This window comes from Castanea sativa, chromosome 8 (assembly GCF_040712315.1).
Source record: "Castanea sativa cultivar Marrone di Chiusa Pesio chromosome 8, ASM4071231v1".
In the NCBI taxonomy this organism is placed as follows: Eukaryota; Viridiplantae; Streptophyta; class Magnoliopsida; order Fagales; family Fagaceae; genus Castanea; species Castanea sativa.
Window position 1 is genome coordinate 34815130 of NC_134020.1, and position 26491 is coordinate 34841620.

The following is a 26491-nucleotide window of genomic DNA, read 5'->3' on the forward strand; positions in this document are numbered from 1 at the left end:
TCTCATAGAGACAAGTCTTGAAAATTCTCAAGTACATAGAAATTGGAACTTAAATATGACAAGAACAAGAAATTAAAATAAATAAATAAATAAAGCCTTAACATCAACAGTTCTCATCACAAATTGGCATTATAGATATTGGACAGGAAAAGATGGCATATATTTGAAAGTACTCGGTGTAGATTACGACCGTTCACCCGAAAATCATACGGTACGTGACAATTGGAACCCACCTAAGAATATGAAGCAAATACATTTACAAGTTTACACCATCAAAGTCCCTTCGTGACAATGAATGGAACCAGAGCAGCTCCAATGGATATCAATATTCCATCTCCATGCCTCTTGAGACTCAGTGCTCTAGACTCATCCACTTTTGTAGCAGCAGAAGAAGTGTCTGCAACTGCATCTGCATCTGCACCATTGTCCAAAGACTTAGGCTTTGACAATGTTGGTGCCGAGGCTGGTGCCTTATGCTTAGGCTTAGGATTAAAAATGTCAAGAGGAAGAAGCACTTGATCCACTTGATAAATATCAAGCTGGTTATCCGAATACACAGTTCTACCCAACATGGTATTAACAAGAACAGTAGAGATGTTCACCTGGTTGCCAGCAGTGGTCACGGTTAGTGGGAACTCATTGGCATCTCTAGCCTCTGTGGGCACTGGATTGCTCAGAGTTTGGAAATTTGACAGAGTAACAACTGTGTTTAATATGTGAAATTGTACTAGTTGGGTCTTTTGTAGGTCGGACAAAGACTTTATAGTGCCCGCTTTGAGGCTCGAAAATGCAGCATCAGTAGGAGCAAAGATGGTAAACCCATTATTTGAATTGTTGAGCTGACCGTATAATTGGTCAGACACTCCGGTACTCTTTAAGAGGCAAATAAAGACTGAGAACCCACCTGCCTTTCCAAGGATTTTGGTGACATCCGGGACACCTTTCTTTGTGGGTGGGACCTTGGCAAACTGGACTGGGGCTGGGGCCTTGGCAGGCTGAACTACTAGTGGAGTGGCGGGCTAGACTGGAGCATTTGCAGGCTGAACTGGTGCATTTGCTGGCTAGACTGGTGTTGCGGTAGGCTGGCCTAAAGTTGTGATGCAATGGAAGAGAAAAAAAAGTAAAATTGAAAGGGAGAAGAGAGCCTGTTTTGTCATCTTTGATGTTAATTTATTGTGTGGAGCACTGAATTTTGCTTGGGATATTTTCAAATGCAAGAATGGCGGTTGCGCTTGCACTTGGAGGAGTGGGCTTGTTTGATATGTCTGGTGTTTGTGAGAGGGAAGAGAGGGCTTTTATTAAGGCTGTGAGAGAGTTCAATTAGGTGAAAGGGTACACCTCTAGTTACAAAACCTTAGATCTTTGCAGCTTATTTGTCTTGGAAAGGTGGAGGAATGTCTAGTTACAGAACTTAATTGTTTGCAGCTTATATGTCTTGGGAAGGTAGGAAAAGGAGAGGGGATCTCAATTGTGCGTGCGGGAAAGTAAAGATGCCTGTCATAACTTTTGCTTTCACAATCACAGATAATTGTTCTTAGCCATGAAACTCAATTATTTGCCACAAGCTTATGAAGGAAGTTGAAAAGAAAAGATAGTAAACTCTTGTATCTAATTTCTTACCCTGTTTTGGTTAATTCCTCAAACAAATTGCAATTAGTTATAAACACATAATGGGCTAACCTTTGAGTCAATATATTAAAACTTTGAACTTAGCTTAATGTAGGTCCAAACACATTATTTTATCCAGATTAGGTATCAAATACATGCAAAGGCCATCATGCCTTATGGCAGAGGTCACTAGTTTAAATCTACCCTTTACCCTCTCCTGAGCCTAAATATATAGAAGCAATTTCTAAAACTATTACATGGGCAATTCAGTGAGAGCCCAAACATTTGCTCAGAACCTCTTTGTGAGTTGGTTGCAGGTAGAAACATATTATGGATCCACACAGTCACAACATTTTTTTTTTCTCAATGCCATATCATATATATACATAAGTTTAGGATGTAATAGAGAGATGTAATATTTTTTGCCTTGGTAATATTTTCTTGTCATTTTATTCCATTTATACGTACTAATTGAGTAACCATACTTTGTATGTAGTATGTTCCTTTGGCTGAACATTCTCCAAGTCTGCCAAAATCGTCAGCCGCATCCTATCAACCAAGCAGCTTATAAGTTTTATCTTAGTGTTCGAGGACTTTTTTGTGAACAAAGAACTATGGAAGAATGAGGCAGCATTTTTTGCAAGTGTTGAAGGATATTTTTTTAAACACTTTGGAACTTTGATTATTGTATTAGCTTAATTTGAACGGTTGTTTTACTCAAAAGACCACATCTTTTTTTGTTAATTTTATGATGATGGTTATAGACAATGATATGTATTTGAGAATATATTTCTATGCAAATATTACGTTAGTTTGGAGACATTCATGGTGTTGTTAATTAATTATATTTGTGGTATTGTGTTAGTAGAGCTAAAACTACTATAGGTTCTTTGTAACAGGTTTGAACAATATATTTGATGCAAAACAGGTTCTTTGTAACAGGTTGTCCCTTATATTTGATGTAAACAGTAGTTTCAAAGCCTACTGGGGGAAAAAAAAAAAAAAGAACCTATAGCGGCGGTCAAAAAGCGCCGCAATAGGTTCACATTTTATATATTAAATGAAACCCTATAGCGGCGCTTATAGCCCGCCGCTATAGGTTCAAACATATAGCGGCAGTCAAAAAGTGCCGCAATAGGTTCACATTTTATCTATTAAATGAAACCCTATAGCGGCGCTTATAGCCTGCCGCTATAGGTTCAAACATACAGTGGCGGTTTCACCCACCGCTAAAAGTGCAATTACAAGGTTTTACTTGCAAGCTTATAGCAGCGCTTTGCACTTGCCGCTAAAGGTGAACACAATAGCAGCGAGCACGACCCACCGCTAAAAGTCATCTAAAACGAATTCGAACGTTGTATAGCGGCGGTTTTATGCCCGCCGCAATAGACTAAAACCGCCGCTAAAAAGCATATCTACAACGACGGGTTTTTGTACCGCCGCAATAGAGATACAGTGTCGCGACAAGCCTGGCGGGTTGAACCGCCGCAATAGCCCCCACCGCAATAGGTTAAATGTACCTATAGCGGCGGTTTTTGGGGCTTTAGCGACGGTTTTGGCCCGCCGCAGTAGGCCAGTTTTTTTGTAGTGAAACTACCGAAAACATGGTCTAGGAGAGTTTGGAATGATAGAAGTAAGCCGAACAGGTTTAGGCCCATTGAAGATTGAGCTATTGTAATACACTTAATTTGTACCGCACTCTATTGCTTTTTTTTTTCTTTTTCTTTTTTTTGTTAAATGAAAAATGTGAACAAGCACAAACCCAAGCTCAAGACCAACACTCAGCCCAATATTTTCAAGTTGCATTCTATTGCCTTTATAACATACTAGCCTCATCACACGCACTTTGCATCTGCGATGAGGCTTTTCATATTTTATTTTTTGAGTTTACACGTTTTACTCATGGTATTTTTATTTTATTTTTATTTTAAGAAATATTACATTAGTACTTGAATACTAATGTGAGAAACAAATGTAGAGATGAGGGGGGAAAAAAAAAACAGTTTGGTGATAAAAAAAAAAAGTACATTTGTGAAAAAAAACAGTTTTATTTTTATTTTTTTCAAAAAGAAGAAGATGCATTAGTACTTGACAACTAACATAAGAGAAGTAGGAGTTTTTTTAAGTTACTAATTTTACCTGTCTATTCGCTATGATTTAAGCCTTAAAAACGAATGAATCTAAAGGTATTTTAAACATCAAAATTAAAAATCTCAAATTGGAGAAATCTCAAATAGTAATATAGATACACTGTGTCTATATAAAGTCAGCCCTTTGTAATATATTTTATACAATATAAGTCAGTCCCTCACTCCCTTGTACAATATATTATACAATTCAATACAATAAGACATTAGTATTTAACATGTCCTCAAACCCAGTGCTCTAACTCTCTGATGTTCAAGAGTAATCTTGTCTCCCTAATCATTTTTTCAGTTCTTTTGTCTTCTTAAATCTGCCACTGCAAAAAGTGAGTTACTGCCGCCAACACCTAGACAATCCATCTCTCAAAACCAATCTTTGTTTATCACACCATATCCAACTGCGGTGGAACTGCAACCAATGGGCATGCCGCCTAAAATTTCGATCACCAATTCCACATAGCATACATGCCACTCAAATTGTTCAAGCCTCACCATGCTCGAGACACGTGCTAGCACACACACGACACACAATGCTAACAAGTAACAAGATATCATATGATCGTCAAATAGTGCCACATAATCCCTAGCCTTATGTCTGCAACGTCATGTATGCCACATCATTTGACAAATCTGCACACTGACCCGGCCTAGTTTAGACTTGACCCAAACAAAATTTGGTTGATCCAATTCATGCTCACATCAGCTGATCGAACTGCGCTTTTGAACTGGCTTGAACCATAAACTCGAACTAACTTAATTCGTGGACTAGAGTTGTATTTGATCAGGGTTTGAATTGAGTTGTTGACGTCGCAAAAGCTTTATGAGAAAAAAAAAAAAAACATATTGTTTTCCAAATAAAAAGAAACTAATTACGTTAGAAAGCCTTGAATTCACAAGGCAATAGGGATTTAGAATTCAACAAAAAGAAGCAATAGACAAATGTTTGAAATTTTATTAATATAAAAACTTAATTGTCTTTAGAGACTATAATGCTTTTAAATAGTAAAAGGAAAACCTAGGGAGGTTAGAAAACTAGGGTGGCTAGAAAGGTTACAAAATCTTTTTTTTTTTTTATTTAATTTATACAAGATAGAATTTCTACTCTAGCATAATCTAAGTGTATATGTGTGTGAAGTTCTCTCCTAGAGACTTGAACCCCGGCCATTGCCCCCCACACCCCACAAGTATTTATACTCGTTAAGTGACCACCGCACCAAATGAAAGTGGTGGGAAAGGGTGCGAAATCCTGATTTGACTAAACAACATTAACAACACCTTAAATTAAGGAAATAATAACTTTAACCCTTAAAAATCTGAAAATTACATAAAATTACCAAAAATAAGAAATTAAAAAAATTAATTTGAAGATTTTTTCCTATAGCAAATCCTCCCTGTTGAAAAAAACCCATCATCAAGTTGATAGTCAAGATCGGAAATCTTCCTTCAATAGTGTACCAGAAAATTTCTTCTCATTGACCTTCAATTTATTTGCAACATCAATCAACAAACAATTGATAATAAAACTAAAATTTTCTACTCCAAGTAAATCAACAAATTTTGTAATAATCTTCAACAAATCAACCGAAAATTGGGGAATATGGGTTATTGATTAATCCTCATATTTGACATTAACTTGATCTTTCACAATGTTCTCAATAGTTACTATCTTTTGATTACTGTCATTATCTACAATCAACTCAATCTTCTTTTCTTTGACTTCATAAAACTATTGAAAAGTGGCATCTTTAATATTAAACAAATTGTTGCAAATTTTGATCTTTTTCAACCACTTTAATATTTTCTTTTGAAATTGACTACATCTTGCCAACCCTCAAACTCTTTTCTTTTCTTGACACATGGATTTGGATGTGATAATTTTGGTTTCATGGTTGTCATTCATGTTTTGAACATATATTCTATTAGGGTTTTAGACCCTAATTGTCTCAGATTTTATCAAATATCAACCAAATAATTAATTAAATTAATTATGCAATATATCTGAATCAAACAAACATCAAACATTCACAAATCACATGAACATTAAGAATGATGACTCAGGAAAACTTTTGAAACTATGGTTTCAAAGTTTTTTTTTTTTTTAAGAAAAATTTAACCTAAACAATTCTCAAGACAACATTTTACTAATAGAATATAAGTTTGTACAATAGACTTAACCCTAAATCTACTGCTACCTCATGTAGTACTTACTCACGTGACCACACGTAGTTCTGTATCCATGGACTCTTCTATTGTGAAACTGTTGCACACAAACTTTTTCAGTTTGTGACTTTGAGATCTTCACTCAAAGGTTTAAATCATCAACTGTGGTTGATTTGATGCAACAACTTTCCACTATAACTGGATCTGTTGTTTGCACAAAGTCTTCAGCTATACCTTTAAAAGGGTTTGGAAAAACTCCAGATCTGTGTACAAACACTACCCTCTTGAATGTGTAAAAATGTGCTCTAGGATTTTCATTTAAATATCCTTAAGGTCCATCAAAAACCTAGATCCATTTGAGAAAGAAAGTGAGAATACATATCTACAAGAATCTCGATCAATCAAGATGTGCATCTCAATTGGTCGAGATAAGTGAGTCTTTTTTCCGCACTTATCTTTTCCAGATTTCTTGAGTCTTCATTTATGCTTTGTCTTGTTCCAAAATATTTCTAGACTAAACCACTAGACAAAACTAAGTTCTAAATGTTACAATTTGCTTATGGTTGTCAACCTAAAATTATGGACTTTACATATTCCTTTTCATATGAATATGCGGATCTATAATTAGCACTTGTATAATCTAGTCTATATATTACTAAAAGTTGAAGCGTAGAGTTTAATGTTACTGCTCTCACGTTGCGCCACATCAGCTGTCACGTCATTTTTTTAAAAATATAATTTGTCCTACAATTTTAAAATGGTTTTTACAATTTTCAGCCCTATAAATGCAGCTCACTATTTTTTTATTTACTCCCACTATCACCTTATAATAAATCCAGCCCACTACTTATTTATTTACTTCCACTATTACCTATAATAAATCTGTATAATTAATATAGCTGACCTCTTATTTACTTAGTTCCACTATCAAGCCCAACCCAAAGCCTTTTCAGTTCAGCTTTAAGGTTTTTGTGAGTCTTTTCAGCTTAAAGGAAAAAACAAAAAACAAAAACAAAAACAAAAACAAAAAACAAAAACAAAAACAAAAACAACAACAACAACAACAACAACAACAACAACAACAAAGTTGATGCCTTTCAAGCTTTAGGGTTTTTTTTTTTTTTTTTTTCTTTCCAATTTTCCTATAATTGTTTTTAACATTTATTTTTTTTAATATTTACACTTTGCCAAACCTTTCTCTCTCCCTTACCATTTCATCTCTCCACTACTTCTTCAATCTTTCTCTCTCCCTTACCTTTTCATCTCCCCACTACCCTCTACATTAATATCATTTTTCCTCTTTCCCTTCATCTTCCTTTATTTTTGTCTCTTCTTATTCACACCCTCTTACTATAAATTTCTCACTATCTCTTCTATTCTATGCATAGTTTTCCCTCACAAAAAAATGGTTCTCTCTCTTTCCCTCTCTCTCTCTCTCTCTCTCTCTCTCTCTCTCTCTAAATTTTTTGGTGGATTTTTTTTTATTTTTCTTGCATCTCTACTTTAGGTTGATAATTTTTTATATTGTTTAAAACTCTATTTTGGGTTAATGCGATTTAGTTTTGTTTTTTAAATTGTTGTTGTTGTTTTTATTTTATTTTTTATTCTTTTTTATTGTTAAATATTATCCTATTTTGTTCTAAATAATTAAATATAGCATATAAAAATATAATATTATTCTATTACATAGCATGATTTGGATAATTTGGCATTTATTTTGTTACATATCATGATTTTTTATAGTGCTCAATTTAGATGTTAAACTATGAGATTTTACTAATTTTTGTTTATTTTCTAAGCCTTTGTGGTGGATAAAATACTCTTAATAGTTGTATTAGAAGTACTCTATAATGTCATTCATTTAAAGAAAAGCAAAGGTTAGCCAAACGAAAATAATCGGATAGATGACAAATTTTAACTTTTGCAATTTTATTTTTATTATTATTATTTTATAACAATGCATGTATAGAAATTTAATTCTTAGATTTTGCTAATAATTGTTTATTTGTAATATGTTTTGGGTGGCCAAAATTATAATTTCTACAAAGAAAATAACCTTAATAGATTATCAAAAATAAAAATTTATCCTAATATTGGTTCAATTGATCATTGTTAAGTTTTATTAATTTTTTTTGAGTTTACGTTTTTTTGGTGTTTTGGATTGTTCATATATTACATTTATGATTGTTTGTATAATAAATAAAAATATAATTACAAAATACATTAATCATTATTAGATTAGTTTAAATTGTAATTTTTTTTTAATAAAACCATTATCAAAATAATTATCATGCGCAACGCGCGAGTTCACGGCTAGTATAATCATATTCCTTTTCTTATGAATATGTGGATCTATAATTAACACTTGTATAATCTAGTATATCATAATAATCATATGGAAACCATAAATCAACTAACACATTTTTCATTCTTTGCTAAGAGCAAATTGGATGCTGCCCTCAACACTTTCAATTGATTTGAATTTCTTCACACCATTCCTCTACTTCTCTGTCCAATTTATTATGAACAAGTTTGACCTTTTCTTCATCATAGATTTCCCAATAATCAAAATATTCTTCCACATCAAGAGCCAATCAATAAAATCCAACTTACTCATCATGCCCATCAAAGAATGGAATGTCTTGTATTTAGGAGTGTGTCTTGAGTATATTGATAGGTGTTGCCATGGGATCATTTCCTAGCTAGAGGGATAGCTTCGTTGTAGTTCACGTAAGACTTGCTAAACATCTTACTAAAATTTTTGAAATATATTTTCTAAAAAACAGTCATTGTTAAGAGATGGTTTGCTACCAAAAAAAGCAAATGTAAAATATATTTGATCATAAAAATTTAAATAATGCCCTCAGTCACATAGAGACAAGTCTTGAAAAATCCTTGAAAATCATAAAGTACATAGAAATTGGAACTTAAAAATGACAAGAACAAGAAATTTTAAAAAAATAATAATCAAGATAAAGCCTTAGCATCAATAGTTCTCATCACAAACTGGCATTATAGATATTGGACAAGGAAAGATGGCAATCATTTGAAAGCATTCGGTGTGGATTACGACCGTTCACCCCAACTCAGCAAAATCATACGGCATGAGACAGTTGGAACCCACCTAAGAATATGAAGCAAATACATTTACAATTTTACACCATCAAAGTCCCTTCGTGACAATGAATGCAACCAGAGCAGCTCCAATAGACATCCATATTCCATTTCCATGCCTCTTGAGACTCAGTGCTCCAGACTCATCCACTTTTGTAGCAGCAGAATGAGTGTCTGCATCTGCATCAGCATCTGCACCATTGTCCAAAGACTTAGGCTTTGACAATGTTGGTGCCGAGGCTGGTGCCTTATGCTTAGGCTTAGGATTAAAAATGTTAAGAGGAAGAAGCACTTGATTTACTTGATAAATGTTAATTTGGTTATCCAAATACATAGTTCCACCCAATGTGGTATTAACAAGAACAGTAGAGATGTTTACCTGGTTGCCAGCGGTGGTCACGGTCAGTGGGAACTCACTAGCATCTCCAGCCTCTGTGGGCACTGGATTGCTCAAAGTTTGGAAATTTGACAGGGTAACAACTATGTTTAATATGTGAAACTGTACTAGTTAGGTCTTTTGTAGGTCAGACAAAGACTTTATAGTGCACGCTTTGAGGCTCGAAAATGCAGCATCAGTAGGAGCAAAGATGGTAAACCCATTATTTGAATTGTTGAGCTGGCCGTATAATTGGTCAGACACTCCGGTACTCTTTAAGAGGCGGATAAATACTGAGAACCCACCAGCCTTACCAAGGATTTTGGTGACATCGGGAACACCTTTCTTTGTGGGCGGGACCTTGGCAGACTGGACTGGGGCTGGGGCCCTGGCAGGCTGAACTACTGGTGGAGTGGCAGGCTGGACTGGTGCATTTGCAGGCTGAACTGGTGCATTTGCTGGCTGGACTGGAGCTGCGGCGGGCTGGCCTAAAGTTGTGAAGCAGTGGAAGAGTAATACAAGTAAAATTGATAGGGAGAAGAGAGCCTGTTTTGTCATCTTTGTAGTTCTTTTATTGTGGGGAGAACTGAATTTTGCTTGGGATGTTTTGAAATGCAAGAGTGGTGTTTGCACTTGCACTTGCACTTGCACTTGCACTTGCTGGAGTGTTTGATATGTGTGGGAGGGAAGAGAGGGCTTTTATTAAGACTGGGAGACATTGCAATTAGGTGAAGGGTACACTTGTAGTTACGAATTACCTTAGTGATTTGCAGATCATCTGTCTTGGAAAGGTGGAGGAATGTCTAGTTACAAAACCTGAACACTTTGCAGTTTATCTTTCTTGGAAAGGTGCAGGAATGAAAGGATAAAGTGAGAGATCTTGTTGCTTTAGCAACTAGTTTGCTTGGGAAGGCAGGAAAAAGAGAGGGGATCTCTATTGTGTGTGCGGGAAAATATAGATTCTTCTCATGTCGTTTGCTTTCACAATCACAGATGATTATTCTTAGCTATGAAACTCATTTGTTTGCCACAAGCTTATGAAGGAAGTTGAAAAGCAAAGATAGTAAACTCCTGTATCAAATTTGTTACCCTGTTTTGGTTTATTTCCTCAAACAGAGTAAAATTCAACACTTTTAATGGGCTGTCCTTTGAGTTAATTTTTTTTTTCCAGTTTTTAATGAGTAAAAATTTGAGATTCCAATCATTAATTAAGGTTCACGTCATTTCCAACTACATATCCAAATTTCTTTCTTTTCTTTCTTTTTTTTTTTTTGTTTTTTGTTTTTTGCTTTGATTAATGTGACAATTCCCAATCCTCAACTAGCTAGAATTCCCCATTTTTAATCGCCCTTTCACTGACACTGGCTAGACCATGCCAATATCATTTCAACCCAAATGTAAGTGCAATCAATTCTAATGCTTGTTTAGCAACGGGTTAATGAGCTTGCCAGAATTGGTTCCAATTGCAGACTGTAAATTTCCCAAATCCTGGGCGAGGATAGTTTGGATTGGGTCACGAGGTTTGTGATAATATCATGATAAGGAAACCATTGTCGGGCACCGCATGATTATTACATATTTCCTTCATGTACCTTGTAGGAACTTCAACTTTTTTTTTTTTTTCCCCTAAGCTTTTAATAAACTACCCTGTGATATATATTATTCGGTCATTGTCATTGGTGTGATCTGTCGGAATTCGTGATGTGTAAACTCATGTACCTTTTAGGTGTCTTGTAATTGTCATTGTCATCGGCTTCTAGTTTGTGTTTTCTTTAACCATCAGTGGGGTAGAGGGAATTATCTTAGATTCTTTTACATGAAAAAAAAGAAAAAGAAAAAAAGAAAGCAATGCTACCATCACAGTTCTCATGTCCTCATCTAACTTCTAAATTCTAATCATTGTCTAATAAGTAATAAAACATAAAAGGGATGTTTCTCTCCCTTACCTAAAATCAATTAAAATAAATAAATTCCCCAAAAGATTTGGAAAGCTTTCTTCCTTAACACTAGGTGATAATTTAAAAAACCATGTACATATGTTTTACTTACGCTACTTATTTAAAGTTCACTATATGTCTGCTACTAATTATTTGTGATTATATAAGTCTTATGACTTGGGAAAAAATTTATTTTCTTATGACTTACATTGATCGTATATGTTGGGTTATTTAGACCTCTGTTGTTTATTATGCCATGGAATTAATCAATGTAGTCCAATTATGCCAATTAAATAATTTTTGTTTTAACCAATTAAAACATATTAATTATATGGCATGTGGTGTCACCAATCCAATTCAATCAATCACACAAGAGACAACAATATGATGATAAAGTGAAAAATTGAGGAAAACTATTTAAGAGAAAAACCACTATTGGGGGAAACCTTCCCCATGAACAATATACTATAACAAGAGAGATTATTTCAATCTAAGAAAACCCTTTACCTAAACTCTACAACTTATAAATTAACTTATTGTAGAAACTTTCTACTACTCCAGATCCTTTGAACTCTTCAACTACATCCTTAACTATATGAATGTTCCATGAACGAACTCCAATTTACCCCCAAAAACCTCCTAAAAATTTGACTTTACCGCAATGATACATTGGGCCTGTGATTTCAGCTTTGATCCACTATGGCAACAATAACACCATAGAAGATATCTCTATAGTCTCTCTGTATTCACTGATTAAAAATGTGGAGGCTTTGATGTTCTCTCTAAAAAGCTGCCTCACAGTCGTATAGAAGTGGTTCATAATGGTTATTTATATGGGTGACTTTCAATAAGGTTAAAAAAGTAAAAAATAAAAGCCAACAACTTCAATTAAATCACCTCAGCAAAATTGAATCCATGATTTTTTTTTTTTTTGAGAATGATTTTCGATTGCTCGTCAATCAATCAAATATCAGTCGAAGGTCAATCAAACATCAATTGAACAGCAGTCCAACAAAAGTCCAAATTTCAGATTATATTGTCATGGAATTTGCCAATTCTAAACTCAACAATATAATTAAAAGTAAGTAAAAATACATTATTGATCCTAAAGTTTATACATTGAACATTTTTACTACCTAATATTTCAAATGAGAGATTTTAGGCCTTAGAATTAAAAATATGAGTCTTGTTGGGCATTCTGTCTCTTTTCATTTCTACATAATAACTAGCAGAAGAATGTATAGATTACTTTTTATTAAAAAAAATAATATGCATAAATTAAAGCCACTTTAAAGTTCTATTTTATATATATATTAGACAAAACTTGTCTTGGCACTAGGGCTGTAAATGAGCAGAGCTTTGTCGAGTAATGCATGTTCAAGCTTGACTCGTAAAAAAAAAATTCAAAAATTTGAGCTTGTGACAAGCCTAAAAATAGTGTTTGAACTTAAACTCATGAGAAAGTCAAAAAATTTGACCTTGACTTGACTTGGCTTGAATAATTAGTTAAGCCAAATTCAAGCTTAATATTAAACTCAAACTCGAGCTCAGATCAAGTTTTAGAGCTTGAGATCTAAAAAATTATATTATTGAATGCTTAAATCTCTAAAATTAAGAAAAAATAAAAAGAAAATAGTATACTCATTTTATCATGCACCTAATCTTGCTTATGATTAGCTATTATTCAAATTAATAATTTACATCATTAAATTCATTCATTCATCATTCATTATCTACAACTTCAGTAATTATTCAAAATACAATTTTTACATTCACGTTAGATGGTGAAGGACTAGAAAAATACTTGTTTGTAACTATTATGAATGAGAAAATACTAACATGTTTCGTAACTTTACTTTAGATAATTGATAGAGAATAATCATAGGTGGCCTACTTAATTATTTATTTATTTTTAAATGTAACTATAGTCTAAAGTGGTTCTTGATCAGTTTAAAGGGAAGGAAAAAATTAAGGTAATATAGGTAGTGGTCTCATGCTGGCCATATCATTATTAAGATATGTGTAATGAGTATAATTAGCTAACACATATAAACTTATAAATAAGTCTATACTTGAATTGTTGTGTATCAAGTCTAATAGCTTATGAGCTTGTTCGTGAACAAATGTTTTTGCTTGGGCTCGGCTTGTTTATTAAACGAGCCTAAAGCTAAAACTCAAGCTTGGTTTATTTATAAACAAACAAACGTGAATAGGCTTTTTATCGACCCAAGTTTAAGTTGTTCATGATCGGCTTGGTTCATTAATTTATAGTCCTACTTGGCACGGGTATATACATTAAATATCAAAGGGCTGAGGGGCCTAGAAGTTGAAAAACAAAACGTGAGAAAGATTTTTGAGATTTCTTATACCTTCTCCCATAATAGCCCCAAATTACAATCTTATTCTAACTCTTAATTTTTCAATCAATTAAAATATTAAAATAAAATAAAACAAGATTATGTGGCTTATTTCTCTTGTTGCTACTAAAATTAAGACGTTAAAGAAATTCATATTTCTGTTTTACACTTCACTTAGGAGATAGACAGATGATAGTTCTTCTTCTTTTTTGGAAGTTGTTATCATTGGCAAAGCCCGACCGCACCTTTTTCATGTCACAATATCTCTCTCCCATTTTCAAGCCATAGCAAGAATATATAAGTTTCTTCCCAAATCGCTATCATTCTTTTCCCCAATTTTTTTGTCTTCTTATTGCTGAATATTCAATTAATATTTTTTGTTTAGGAAAAAAAAATCTTAATTCTCATTCCTATTTGATTTCACTCGTATACTGCATGTAAAACTGAGTTGAGAAATATTAAGTCATTCTCTTAAAGAAAATATGTTGACAATTTAGAAAGTAATAAACCTTGGGATTATGATACTCAAACTTCAATTCCCAAAGAGGTCTTTTCTAATAATCTCCAAGGGATATTATTGAGAATTTCAATTTAGATTTGATTCTTGATTGCTTTAGTTATCAATAAGAAGTTAAACCACAATTTCAACTAGTGATATTTAGATTTTGTTTTTTTTTTTTTTTCCTTTTATACCAACCTACCTAGTACCTCTATGAAAATTGATTTGAATGTTGTGGTAAATTAACTATTTTGAATAAGAATTAAATTAATTGATGAAATATTCGTTTTTTATATATAAATATGATAAAATTTCAATATATAGTATTCATTTCTTGATAATTGTACTTTATCACCAAACTAAAATATCAATCTATTTTTTATGTAAGCAGAATTCAAACTCTTGATCTCTTATTTAATGATAGGGGATTTTACTAGTTTGAACGAATTAAAATTATTGTGTAAACCAAAAATTTCATTGAAAATGAGAATAGAGAAAAATTATTTATTAAGAAAAAAAATAGCATACAATTCAACCTTGACAGTACCGATACAGGGATAGATAGCAATTATTCGAAAGCACTCGGTGACAATGACGAGCGTTCAAACCCAACTCAACAAAATCGTAATACTAATAGACGATTTACACACCCAAAACACATCCAGCCGATCGATGCATATATCGTCACTTTTTTGTATCACAAAGACAATGCTGCAATGAAAACCGCAACTCCAATGGGCACCAATATTCCATGGGTTGCCAGACTATCTGCACCCGAATTAACCACTGTAGGAGTGGCAGTAGTAGTACTGGTCTTTGGACTGGCTGCTATCGGCGTCTTCTTAGGCTTAGGCTTAGGCTTGATTATAGCCGGGGCGGGAGCCAGTGCTGGAGCTGGTGATGGAACCTTTTGAACAAAAAGGTCAAGAGGAAGAAGCACTTTGTCTACTTGATAAATAGCAAGCTGAAAATTCGAATATAGAGTACCACTCACTGTGGCATTGACAAGGCCAGTCGAAATGTTTACTTGGTTTCCCATACTGGTCACATTAAGTGGGTAATCACCAGGTTTATTATCTCCTGCTTGTGTTCGCAATGGGTTGCTCACAGTTTGGAAGTTTTGCAAAGTATAATAAGTGGGCAAGATATGAAACTGTACAAGTCGGACCTTTTCTTCGTTATTGAGAGAGTTTAGAGTGCCGGCTTTGAGGTTGGCAAATGCATTATCGTTTGCAGCAAAAAGAGTGAAACGAATGTTTGAATCGTTGAGCTGCCCTCTGAGTTGATCAGACACTCCAGTGCTCTTTAAGAGGCGGATTAGGATGGTGAACCCACCAATCTTTTGAAGGATTTTGGCGACATCAGGGGGCCCGGGTGTAGCCGGTCCAGACGGAGCCACAGCAGGCAGCTTTGGGGCCGGAGCTGGCTGGCCTGAAGTGGTGGTGCAGTGGAAGAGAAAAACAAGTAAAAGTGAGAGTGAGAAGAAAGCTTGTTTGGCCATCTTTGTATGTATGTATAGTGAGCTGTGTTTTGTTTGGGGAGTTTGCTAATGCAAGAGTGGTACTTGCTGGAGTGTGTTTGATATGTGTTGAAGAGAGGAATTAGAGCCCTTTTATAAAGCCTTGGAGACAATGAAGTTAGGTGAAAGAATACAATCTTAGTTAAAACTTTAAAGAACTCAATCTTAGTTACAAAACCTTAGATGTTTGCAGTTCATCTTTCTGTGAGTGATGGAGGATGAGTGGATAGAATGAGAGAGAGATTTTATTTGCCGTTTGGTTTGCTTGGCAAGTCTCGAAAAACATTGGGGATCCGAAATGTGTTTGGATTTAGAAAGATGGAAATGATTGCTTAGCTTTCTCATACGATGAATCTTATATAGCTATAAAAGCTTATTTGCATGCCACAACCTAAAGAGATAACTCGCCTCCCTGGTCTCCTTCACTACTCCCAATTTTGCAAATCCTTTTCCCAGGTAGGGTGTCCTTTCTCCTCTTTCTAACACAGTTTGATTTCTTAGGAGATGGACAAAGTTGTATTTTCATAAACCAGTTTTAAAAAGAACATAAAGCAAAACAAAATAACAACTCAGACAGATTATGTTTTAATTTGAGACAAAGCCTTAAAAAATAAAAATAGCTTTCCAACTTCATTCTTCTTCTTCTTCAAGACACGGTGAGTAGTCTATGACTCTCTGCTAGAAGTAAGTTTTTCATACCATAGTTTTTGGTAGCATTTTTGCTAAAGAAGAGATTAAAAAAAATTAAATAAATAAATATTTAAAAATAAATAAATAATTTTGTTATTTAGGTTGCATTTTTTTTCATGTAAAAATATATTTTATTCCAATTTTATGTATCTAGTATGACAAAATGCTGGTCAACTTGAAAATATTTTCTGGTTGACCATAAAATTTGGGGCATTTTGGCGTACGTATTACATGCTTGTTTTCATACCCTTCCTCCCTACCCCAAGTTAGTTAACTCACCATCTCTCTCTCATCATCAACAATCAAGAATCTCAACCCAACCACCCCAAAATCAACCTCTGTTTTGCGATCGCCACTACACTCTCACCCACAAATCTCCACCTCCAACCTTCAAATCAACCTTTGGTTTGTGACCACCACGTCATTGTAGATCTTCATTTCTTAATCCTTCTGGTTTGTTAAAGTATATTGAGATCTACAAATTTCTAGGTTTTTATTTTTTTGGTTGTGTTTTGTATTTGATGAATACTGAATTTTATATTCAGTAGGTGGAATTTTTCATAGACCAAACACATAGAAATGTTTTTTGGAGTGCAAATAAATAGCTAAAAGTATTTTCAACTAAAACATTTTCCTGTCTATAAATATTTTCAATCAAAACAAACGTAGTCTAATTTAGTAAAAGGTGAGACAAGCATATCTTGTGTTAATCAACTTGGTGCCTTCTATAAACAAACAATAGGGACAAGTATAGATACAAACACGTACATATATATACTCAAGTATAGATACATCTCCATATAAGCATATGCATATATACATATCTAAATAGACAAGGTTTCTCTCCAAATTAGTTTTGAGGAAAAACTCTTCTATTCTCCTATATCTTTTTATTGGATATGAATCTTTAAAATCTAACTATTAAATTGTATATTCTTTATATTCTTAACACGCATGTCAAGTTTTGTTCAAATCGCATGTTATTTACTATTCAATCAATAAATTTATTTTTTATGCATAATTTTAGAGAATAAAACTTGAAATTTAAATATTTAATTAATGCCATAACTATTAATTTTTTATCTTCTTTAAATTTTGCAAGTATAGGGTATATAATAAAAACATGCAATCCAACGATTATATTTTCAAAATTCATATCCAATAAAGAGATATTAGAAAAGTTTGAAAGATTTCCTTCTAAACTAGTTTAGAAAGAAACATTTTCCGATATAGGTACATCTATTTATAAGTGTATACTTAGATTCATACCTACACACATATTTATATAATTATTCTCAGGATTATTATGATCTAACTAATGCAGGAATGTTCCAATGTTCACCGAGAATCTAACAAGAATGTTGTCATGCCCCCCAACTCAACAAATGAGCTAGGCACGCGACAACGACTGCATACCTATCGAACTTTGTCTTCCAGGTGCGCAAGGCTCCCACTAAATTCAAAAATTATTCTTTAATTGAGATTTGATAACAAATAAAAATTTAATTTACTATTCTCTCATAAACAATAAAACAGTAGAGGTAATCGCCAATAAATCAATAGTCAAAAGAAAATTTCTAGAAAATTACAACTAACTGAAAAGCTCACAAATTTCAAATCTTCTAACACCAAGTATATATTGATGTCAAATGCTAATACTCTTTTCGTGCTGACCACCTCAACAATAGCCCAAACCTTCTACTATTCAAAATTTGAAACAAAGCAAGACGGGATGAGCTCAACAACTCAATAAGTAACCAAAATCCTAACTAACTAGATCAAGCATATATACAAGTAAAATAAATAAAGTATTCAAATGATAAAACTCATGGGCTTATTATTTGTGTATCAATTAAATTGGAAAAGTAAGATATAATTTTCAATTAATTCCAAACATTAAAATTTTCATTTAACTTAAAGCAATGCATAGATTCAATCCAATTTCACATATTTAACAATCTTTATGAATATGATCACATTATATCCTTGTTTAAGCCTAGAACCATACATAAGTCGGTGGGAAGCTCAAAAGAAACAAATTATTATGCCAATTTTACCCTAATGTTGATGTAACTTAAATATGGACTTCTTATATAGCCAAAACAAAATCTCATTACATTTTCACAACAAATTGTGGTGTTGGAATGCCATAAGTCAAAATAAATAAAGATTAAAGTACATTTTTTGCCCTAAAATTTTGGTGCTTATTTCATTTTGGTCATTAACGTTTCAAAATTATCATTTTGGTTCTTCATGTTTGATTTTGTTTTCATATTGGTCTTGTCGTCCATTTCCATTAGTAATATGGGGATACTTTACATTATATGAGTGACGTGCCTTAATTGAATGTACTTTTCTAGACTCTTAACAATCAGATTTATAAAAAAGAAATAGATTATATGGGTGACATGTTTTTGATAAATACTTGTGGGGTGTGAGAGGTAAAGGCTGGGGTTCAAGTCTTCAAGAGGGAGTTTCACACGCATATATACTTAAATTATGCTATAATAGAAATTCTATTTTATATAAAAAGTAAAAAAAATAAAAATAACAAAATATATTGGTGATGTGTATAAACAGACAGCATTTATTTGACACCTAACAGAAAAATTACAATAGAGGTGGCAAGGCCAATATTAAAATAGAATTAAGCATAAACAGCTTTTGAAACATAAGGGTCAAGAGTGTATTTCAGTTTTTATTTTATTTTAACTTAAGTTAGGTTGACACCACAACTTGTGTAAATGTACTGAGAGATTTTGTTGTGGCCATAATAGAATTCCAGAAAATTACATCAACATTAGCATTTTCCCGCGAGTTTGCTTAAGTGCTGTGGTAATTATGGATTACTAAAATAATAAACATGTTTTAAATATATGAAAATTTCTATTACAAATAGTATTCACTTTTGTTAGATGTGTGCGCAGTTAGTTATAAAGAGCTTGCTTTAGTGATTTTTTCCTGGTTTCTTGGATTTTACGAGATGACTATATGAGATTCTAATTTGAATATCAAACATGATTTCATTAATAGGACAGTCGCAATCCTCAACCACCTAAAATTTCCAATTTAAAGGCAATATAAAAATCTTCAGATGTTATGAGACATTACCAAAGGCACTTGTTTTCATGCATAGTTCAACAAATAATAACTACAAGCTAACTGAGTTACGCTCCAATAGATAGGAATGATTATTCTTTCAATCTCTAGAAGATAAAATATGCATAGCAGATCATGTGCATAATTTGGCGAAGTCATTTGTATCTAAAAGATGTGATTTTTCTTAATGCTGATGAATGCCAAAGTATACCTTGACAGGTGTTTAAGCTTAATGGTAATTAAAACTATAATAGGGTTAGCATAGTTGAGATCTAAGCAAACACCACCCCTTTCCCCCACACCTAGTTTGTCCGATTCGGCAGAAATTATTTTTTTTTTTTTATAAATAAATATCAAATTGGATTCTGTAGGAAAATTATGTTTCTTGCTCCTCAATGTACACACAATGTTCATAATTTCGCACAAATTAAGTATCTTTTTCCCCTAAATGTCCACATTTAATTAACACATAATTACACATGATGTCTACAAACAATGTACAAAAAGAGTGTGAGATACAATCAAAGCCCTATTCTTTATGCACTCTCAATTTAGGACCAAATCATCAATTGGTTATTTCTAAAGCTCCATGTTCAAAAATGATCTACTTATATCATTTTGAATTTTGTTCGCATCAACATACAATCTTTCTCTCTTATGCTTATAAATTGTATTATAGGAGTACTACAAATTTTACAACATAATGGTTACAAAACTGATCTATCACAAATCATTAAAAAAATTCTAATATATATTAATTAAGTTATTGAAATCTACCAATTATATTCATTATTACATCATTTTATAAATATTTTGCATCAATTTTTACATTTTCATTTCTCTTAAACAATACATCATGCAAAGCAGTGCTCTACAACTCATGGCTTTCCAATGCATCTGCGCTAGAGAGCTAGTCCCGTTTTTTATCCAAGATATGCTAAATTAATATTTTTCTTTTACACTTCACTTTAGGAAATTAGGGCAAAATGGTTTCTTTTGTTTTTTCCCCCGTTTTACATTTCACTTTTAGAAGTTGTGACCATTGATTGAGCTCCACCGCACATCTTTCATGTCACAATACCTCTCTCTCATTTTAGCCCATATATAACAAGAATATATAACTCTCTTTCCAAATTGCTTTTATTCAAATATTTTTAGCCTCTTATTGCTGAATTTTTAATTGATACTAGTAGTATGTTTGTGTGATCGCGCGAATTAATTAAAATTTTAATGTAAAAAAAAAAAAAAAGACATATTATTAAACTATATATCATAATAATTAATAAGCCACTTAAAACTTTAAATTTACAATCGTAATATAAAACAATAATAATCATCATAGACTTACTTTTACCCTTATTGATCAATTTTTAGCTCCCTCTGGAACATTATACAAAATTCTTAATTAGAGAGACAACTTGAGATGAGAAGATACAGAAAAAATTATTTATTAGGAAAAGAGCATACAATCAACCTTAACAGTACAGAAACACTCGGTGACAATGATCAGGGTTCAAACCAACTCAGCAAAATCATAAAGTAGTAGACAATTTATACCCCAAAACATATCCAGCTGATGCATATATCGTCCCTTGTTTGTATCACAAAGTAAATGCTGCGATGAAAACCGCAACTCCAATCGACACCAACATTCCATGGATTGCGAGACTCACTGCACCAGAATTAACCACTGTAGGAGTAGCAGTAGTACCCGTCTTTGGACTGCCTGCTGCCGTAGTCTTCTTTGGCTTGGGCTTGGTTGGGGCTGGGGCTGGAGCTGGCGATGGAGGCTTTGCAACAAAAAGGTCAAGAGGAAGAAGAACTTTGTCTACTTGATATATAGCAAGCTGAAAATTCGAATAAAGAGTACCACTCACTGAAGCATTGACAAGGCCAGTCGAAATATTTACTTGGCTTCCAACACTACTCACATTTAGTGGGTAATCACCGGGTTTGTTATCTCCTGCCTGTGTTCGCACTGGGTTGCTCACAGTTTGGAAGTTTTCCAAAGTATAATAAGTGGGCAAGATATGAAACTGTATAAGTCGGACCTTTTCTTCGTTATTGAGAGAGTTTAGAGTGCCAGATTTGAGGTTGGAAAATGCATTATCGTTTGGAGCAAAAAGAGTGAAACGAATGTTTGAATCGTTGAGCTGCCCTCTGAGTTGGTCAGCCACTCCGGTGCTCTTTAAGAGGCGGATTAGGATCGTGAACCCTCCGACTTTTTGGAGGATTTTGGTGACGTCAGGGGGGCCGGGTGGAGCCGGAGCATTGGCAGGTGCAGCCGGAGCCACTGCAGGCAGCGTCGGGGCCTGAGCTGGCTGGCCTGAAGTTGTGGTGCAGTGGAAGAGAAAAACAAGTAGAAGTGAAAGGGAGAGAACTTGTTTGGCCATCTTTATATGTATGGTGGGCTGTGTTTAGCTTGGAAATTTGTTGATTCCAAGAGTGGTACTTGCTGAGTGTGTTTGATATGTGTTGAAGTGAGGAAGTGCCTTTTTATATAGGCTTGGAGACAATGAATTTAGGTGAAAGGGTACAATCTTACTTAAAAGAATTTAATCTTAGTTGCAAAACCTTAGATGTTAGCAGTTAATCTTTCTGTGAGAGGTGAAGCATAAGTGGATAGGATGAGAGAGAGATTTTATTTGCCGTTTTAGCTAACTAGTTTGCTTGGGAAATCAGGAAAAACATAGGGCATCCGAAATGTGTTTGGCTTTAGAAAGATGTGTATGATTGCTTAGCTTTTTCTCTTACGATGAATCTTACTTAGCCAAGCTCATTTGCATGCCACATCCTTAAGAAAAAAGCTTAAGGTTGAGACAAAGCTTTTAAAAAGCTAAGAAAGAGGTATTTGCATCAATCAATACCTAATCATTGAAACATTTTATTTTAAGCCGCAAATATAATCATTGAATAAAGTTGTATTTACATCAATCAATTCCTATTCGAAAACTCGAAAACTCTCCAAGAACACTCACATAACCCAAAATGCATCATAAGCACTTCAGTTACTATGAAAGTCTCTAAACAAATACTAAAATTGGTTATCCTAGACTCTAAATATTAATCTACACTTTTTATGTACAGTACTTATATAGAATGTCCACACTTTCATATTAGATGTGCATTGCACTGTGTTTTTAAGGAATGTCCACATTTAACACATAATTACATATGATGTGTATAGATAATGTATAACAAGAGTGTAAGATAATTTGTATACACTATGCACTCTCAACTTAGGACAAAATCATCGTTTGGTTCTTTTTAGTGCTCCATGTTTGTAAATGTTGAATTATATCATTTTCAATTTTGTTTGCCAACCATACAACCTTCATACAAACTGTAATATAAATACCATAAATTTTGTTATATAAAACTTATGAATTGATATGTTATTAATCACAAAAAATAATTTAAATATTAATTAATTAATTAGATTACTGAAGTCCATCAATCATACTTATAATTATTGCCACGTCAATTTGTAAATATTTTATAGTAAATTTTTTTATAAATTTAATATTTTCCTTTTTTTTCTTAAATAGTGCTTCATGCACAACACTCACCAACTCACAACTTAAACAATGCATGTGTTGTGTAGTGCAAATCTCATTTTTTATCCTTTTTTTTTTAATTAATAGTACAATAGGATAGAAAGGATTTGAAGCCTGAATGTTTCTATTAGAAACATCAAGAAATGTTAGTTTATCCAAGAGCTTTATCCTACAAGTATATAGTTCAAAATAAAATAACTGAATAGTAAAATAAAATGGAACAAGATTAATGTGATTTGGTTCACTAATGACTCCTCAATTAAGTTGAGATTTTCTTTTCTTTTCTTTTTCTTGTACACTTCCCTTTAGGAGATTAACATATAATAGCTTCTACTGATTTCCCACCCCTACCACCTTCTCCCGTTTACATATATTTGTGACTATTGGTGGAGCCCCACCACATATCTTTCCTGTCACAATACCTCTTTCCCATTTCAGGCCACAGCAAGAATATATAAGTTTCTACCCGAATTGCTTTCATTATTTTACCTAAAAAAAATTTATCCACTTATTTCTGGATTTTAATGATATATTTTGTTCCAGGAACAAAAAAACCTTAAATCTAATTCATATTTGATTCCATTCAAGATAATTTTTTTAATATATTTATACTAAATACTTGTTTTTTAAATTCTAATCTTATTAAGTATAACAATAATCACCAAGAAAAAGATTTCTTTTTTAATCCTTATTATAATTAATATAACTTTTAAAATTTAGGTAATTCCAATGAGAACTAAAACATTCTTTAAAAGAAAATATGTTTACAATTTAGAAAGCAATACACCTTTTGATTCTAATGCTTAAACTTCATTTCCCAAATAGATGTTTTCTAATCTCCAAGGATCGATGAAGTTTTGGGGCAAATAATTTTAGTACGGTCTATATTAAAGGGAAATTATTGAGAATTTCATTTTAGACCTTGTATTTGATTGTTTAAGTGAAATTACACTTTATCATCCTGAATTATACCATAAATTACACTTTGCACCCTAAACTATTCGAATATACAATTTGCATCTTAAACTATGAATATTGTTACACTTTGCACCCCTACGTTAGTTTTATAGTTAAGTTATACGGAAATATAAAGTATTTTGCACCCTAAACTATTCGAAATATAAAGCACATGACTTGCACATGTATATTGCTTAAGTGGCACAAACTTAAAAGACCAAAACCCCCTCTTCCCAGTCAATTAAAAACAAAACTTTTTATCTCTTTCAGCTCTCTCTCTCTCTCTCTCTCTCTCTCTCTCTCTCTCTCTCTCTCTCTCTCTCTCTCTCTCTCTCTCTCTCATGTGTATCAGTCTCTATCTCCAAATCAAAATTCTTGCAGCCCTAAATCCCCAAATCAAAATCATATTTGGTAGTTTTGATTGTGTATATGCTGCTATGATCGGTTGCTATAGCTTGGTCATGGTCCTTATGGAAGTGTTATGAATGATACTGGGGAAGAGAATTGATGAGGTAAAAAAAAGGGTGTGGGAATCGTGAACTGCTCTAAAATACAAAGTATTTGAAATCGAATAAAGAATGATTTTAGTTTTTGTGATGAGAAGGGGCTTGGGTTAAAGGGTGAGCCATGCTAGTGGCAATCAAATAAAGAAAGGGAAAAAAAGAGAGAGTAAGTAATCAATTAACACAAAGTGGTGAAGCAGTTGGCAGGGGCTAATATGAGGCACAAGAGAGAGCTGGAAAAAAAAAGTTTTGTTTTTAATTTATTATAAAGAGGGTGTTTTGGTCTTTTAGGTTTTTCCCACTTAAGCAATATATATATGCAAGTCACTGGTTCACATTTCCATCTAATTTAATAGTAAAACTAATGTTAGGGTGCAAAGTGTAACAATGTCATAGTTTATGGTGCAAACTATGCATTTGCATAGTTTATAATGCAAAATGTAATCTAAAATATAGTTTAGGACGGTAAAATGTAATTTTTCCAAGAAATCTAAAAGTGCTTAAACCATAATTTTAATAAAGAATGCTTAGGTACCTACCAACTGAGTACCTCCATACAACAATTTATCAAAGATTACTTTAAGCTTATGTGAGAACCACCTGATCATTCTTCCATAAAAATTAATGAAGCATTTGATAGAAGGAGTCTGTTTTATTCATTATCAAAACTAGAGTCCCAAATTGGCAAAAATGAAGAATGAGGGGAATTTAACTATAATGATCTCAAGTTTAGAGGATCTTGGTGCATTTTACCCCTTTTGTTATGTCTATTGGTTTATAAAATACTTCTTATATATTAAAGCTATGTTTACTTTTCATATGTCACTATATATAACACGATATATATATATACACACACACGCTAACGATAAATTTGACCCATAAGATAAATTTTTAGCTCCATATGTTGGACAATTATACAAAATTCTCTGAAGAACAGAAGCTGGTAATGAGAAGGTATATATAGAAAAAACTATATTTATTTATTAAGGAAAAAAAAAGGCATACAATCAACCTTAACAACAGTAATACATGGAAAGATGTGGCAATTATTTGAAAGCACTCTGTGACAATAATATCAGAGTATAAATGAAGCTAATAGAATTAGTAGCAAGAGCAGAGGAGAAGCTAGCAAGATCAGTCACAGTGCAGACACATCAATAGCAGAGCATAGACAAAACGACAACAATGAGAAGTAGTTTCTATACGGCATGTAGTTTAGTGTGGTTAGATATTTACTTAAGTGACAACACGTGTGATAGGTTGTTAATTCTGTTTTGGTTAGTTATTTTGCTTTCACACTTGTACAGATTAGTATAAATATAGCTTCTGTAATCACTTTTATTTTTTAATGAGAATATTCAGTTTTAATTCTCTGTTTTGTGATATGGTATCAGAGCAAATTCCCAAATTCCTGTAGGGTTTTGTTTTGTTCCTTTTTCAGTTTTCTTTTCCAATTTTCCCGAGAAAATCTCTCTGTTTCTTGAGAAAATTGTGCTTCTTGAGAAAATTTTTCTTCGTGTCTGTGAGAGATTTCTTCTTTGTTTGCCAATTATGGTTTCCACTGCAAATACAAATGGTTCTACAGATGCTTCAACGTCTGTGACTCAAACTCCTTCCACACAAGATTCTCCAATGGACGACCCTCTGTTTTTGCATCATGCAGAAAATCCAAGTCTGGTTCTTGTCACACAGCCTTTGATAGGTGGAGAAAATTATGCAGCTTGGGCTCGTGCAGTGAGAAAAGCTTTACTCACCAAGAACAAATTAGGGTTTATTGATGGGACTCTGACTCTCTCATCACCATTGGTATCTACTCCTTCGAATGTGCAAGCTTGGATAAGGTGTGACAACATGGTTGGCACATGGCTAACCAATTCAGTCTCACCAAAGTTACAAGCAAGCATCATTTATGAAGACACTGCTCTGGAAATTTGGAATGACTTGAAGAATCGTTTTGCTCAGACTAAT

General features: G+C 33.2%; 2 protein-coding genes and 2 pseudogenes across 2 annotated transcripts; all 4 read right to left on the bottom strand.

Moving 5' to 3' along the window:
* Positions 1-272: 272 nt before the first annotated feature.
* LOC142607848 (fasciclin-like arabinogalactan protein 12) lies at positions 273-1157 on the bottom strand (annotated as a pseudogene).
* Positions 1158-9075: 7918 nt separating this feature from the next.
* Positions 9076-9960, bottom strand: LOC142608456 (fasciclin-like arabinogalactan protein 12; annotated as a pseudogene).
* A 4707-nt stretch (positions 9961-14667) lies between these two features.
* On the bottom strand, positions 14668-15776 carry LOC142607770 (fasciclin-like arabinogalactan protein 12). Its single transcript, XM_075779392.1, has one exon. It carries the CDS (start codon positions 15694-15696, stop codon positions 14893-14895), a length of 804 nt encoding a protein of 267 aa, XP_075635507.1. The 5' UTR covers positions 15697-15776; the 3' UTR covers positions 14668-14892.
* Positions 15777-20921: 5145 nt separating this feature from the next.
* LOC142607771 (fasciclin-like arabinogalactan protein 12) lies at positions 20922-21969 on the bottom strand. Its single transcript, XM_075779393.1, has one exon. It carries the CDS (start codon positions 21894-21896, stop codon positions 21105-21107), a length of 792 nt encoding a protein of 263 aa, XP_075635508.1. The 5' UTR covers positions 21897-21969; the 3' UTR covers positions 20922-21104.
* Between the last annotated feature and the right edge of the window lie 4522 nt (positions 21970-26491).

Bases quoted from the DNA above. Each gene is read 5' to 3' on its own strand.
- LOC142607770 (XM_075779392.1), bottom strand. From the start codon at position 15,696: ATGGCCAAACAAGCTTTCTTCTCACTCTCACTTTTACTTGTTTTTCTC.
- LOC142607771 (XM_075779393.1), bottom strand. From the start codon at position 21,896: ATGGCCAAACAAGTTCTCTCCCTTTCACTTCTACTTGTTTTTCTCTTC.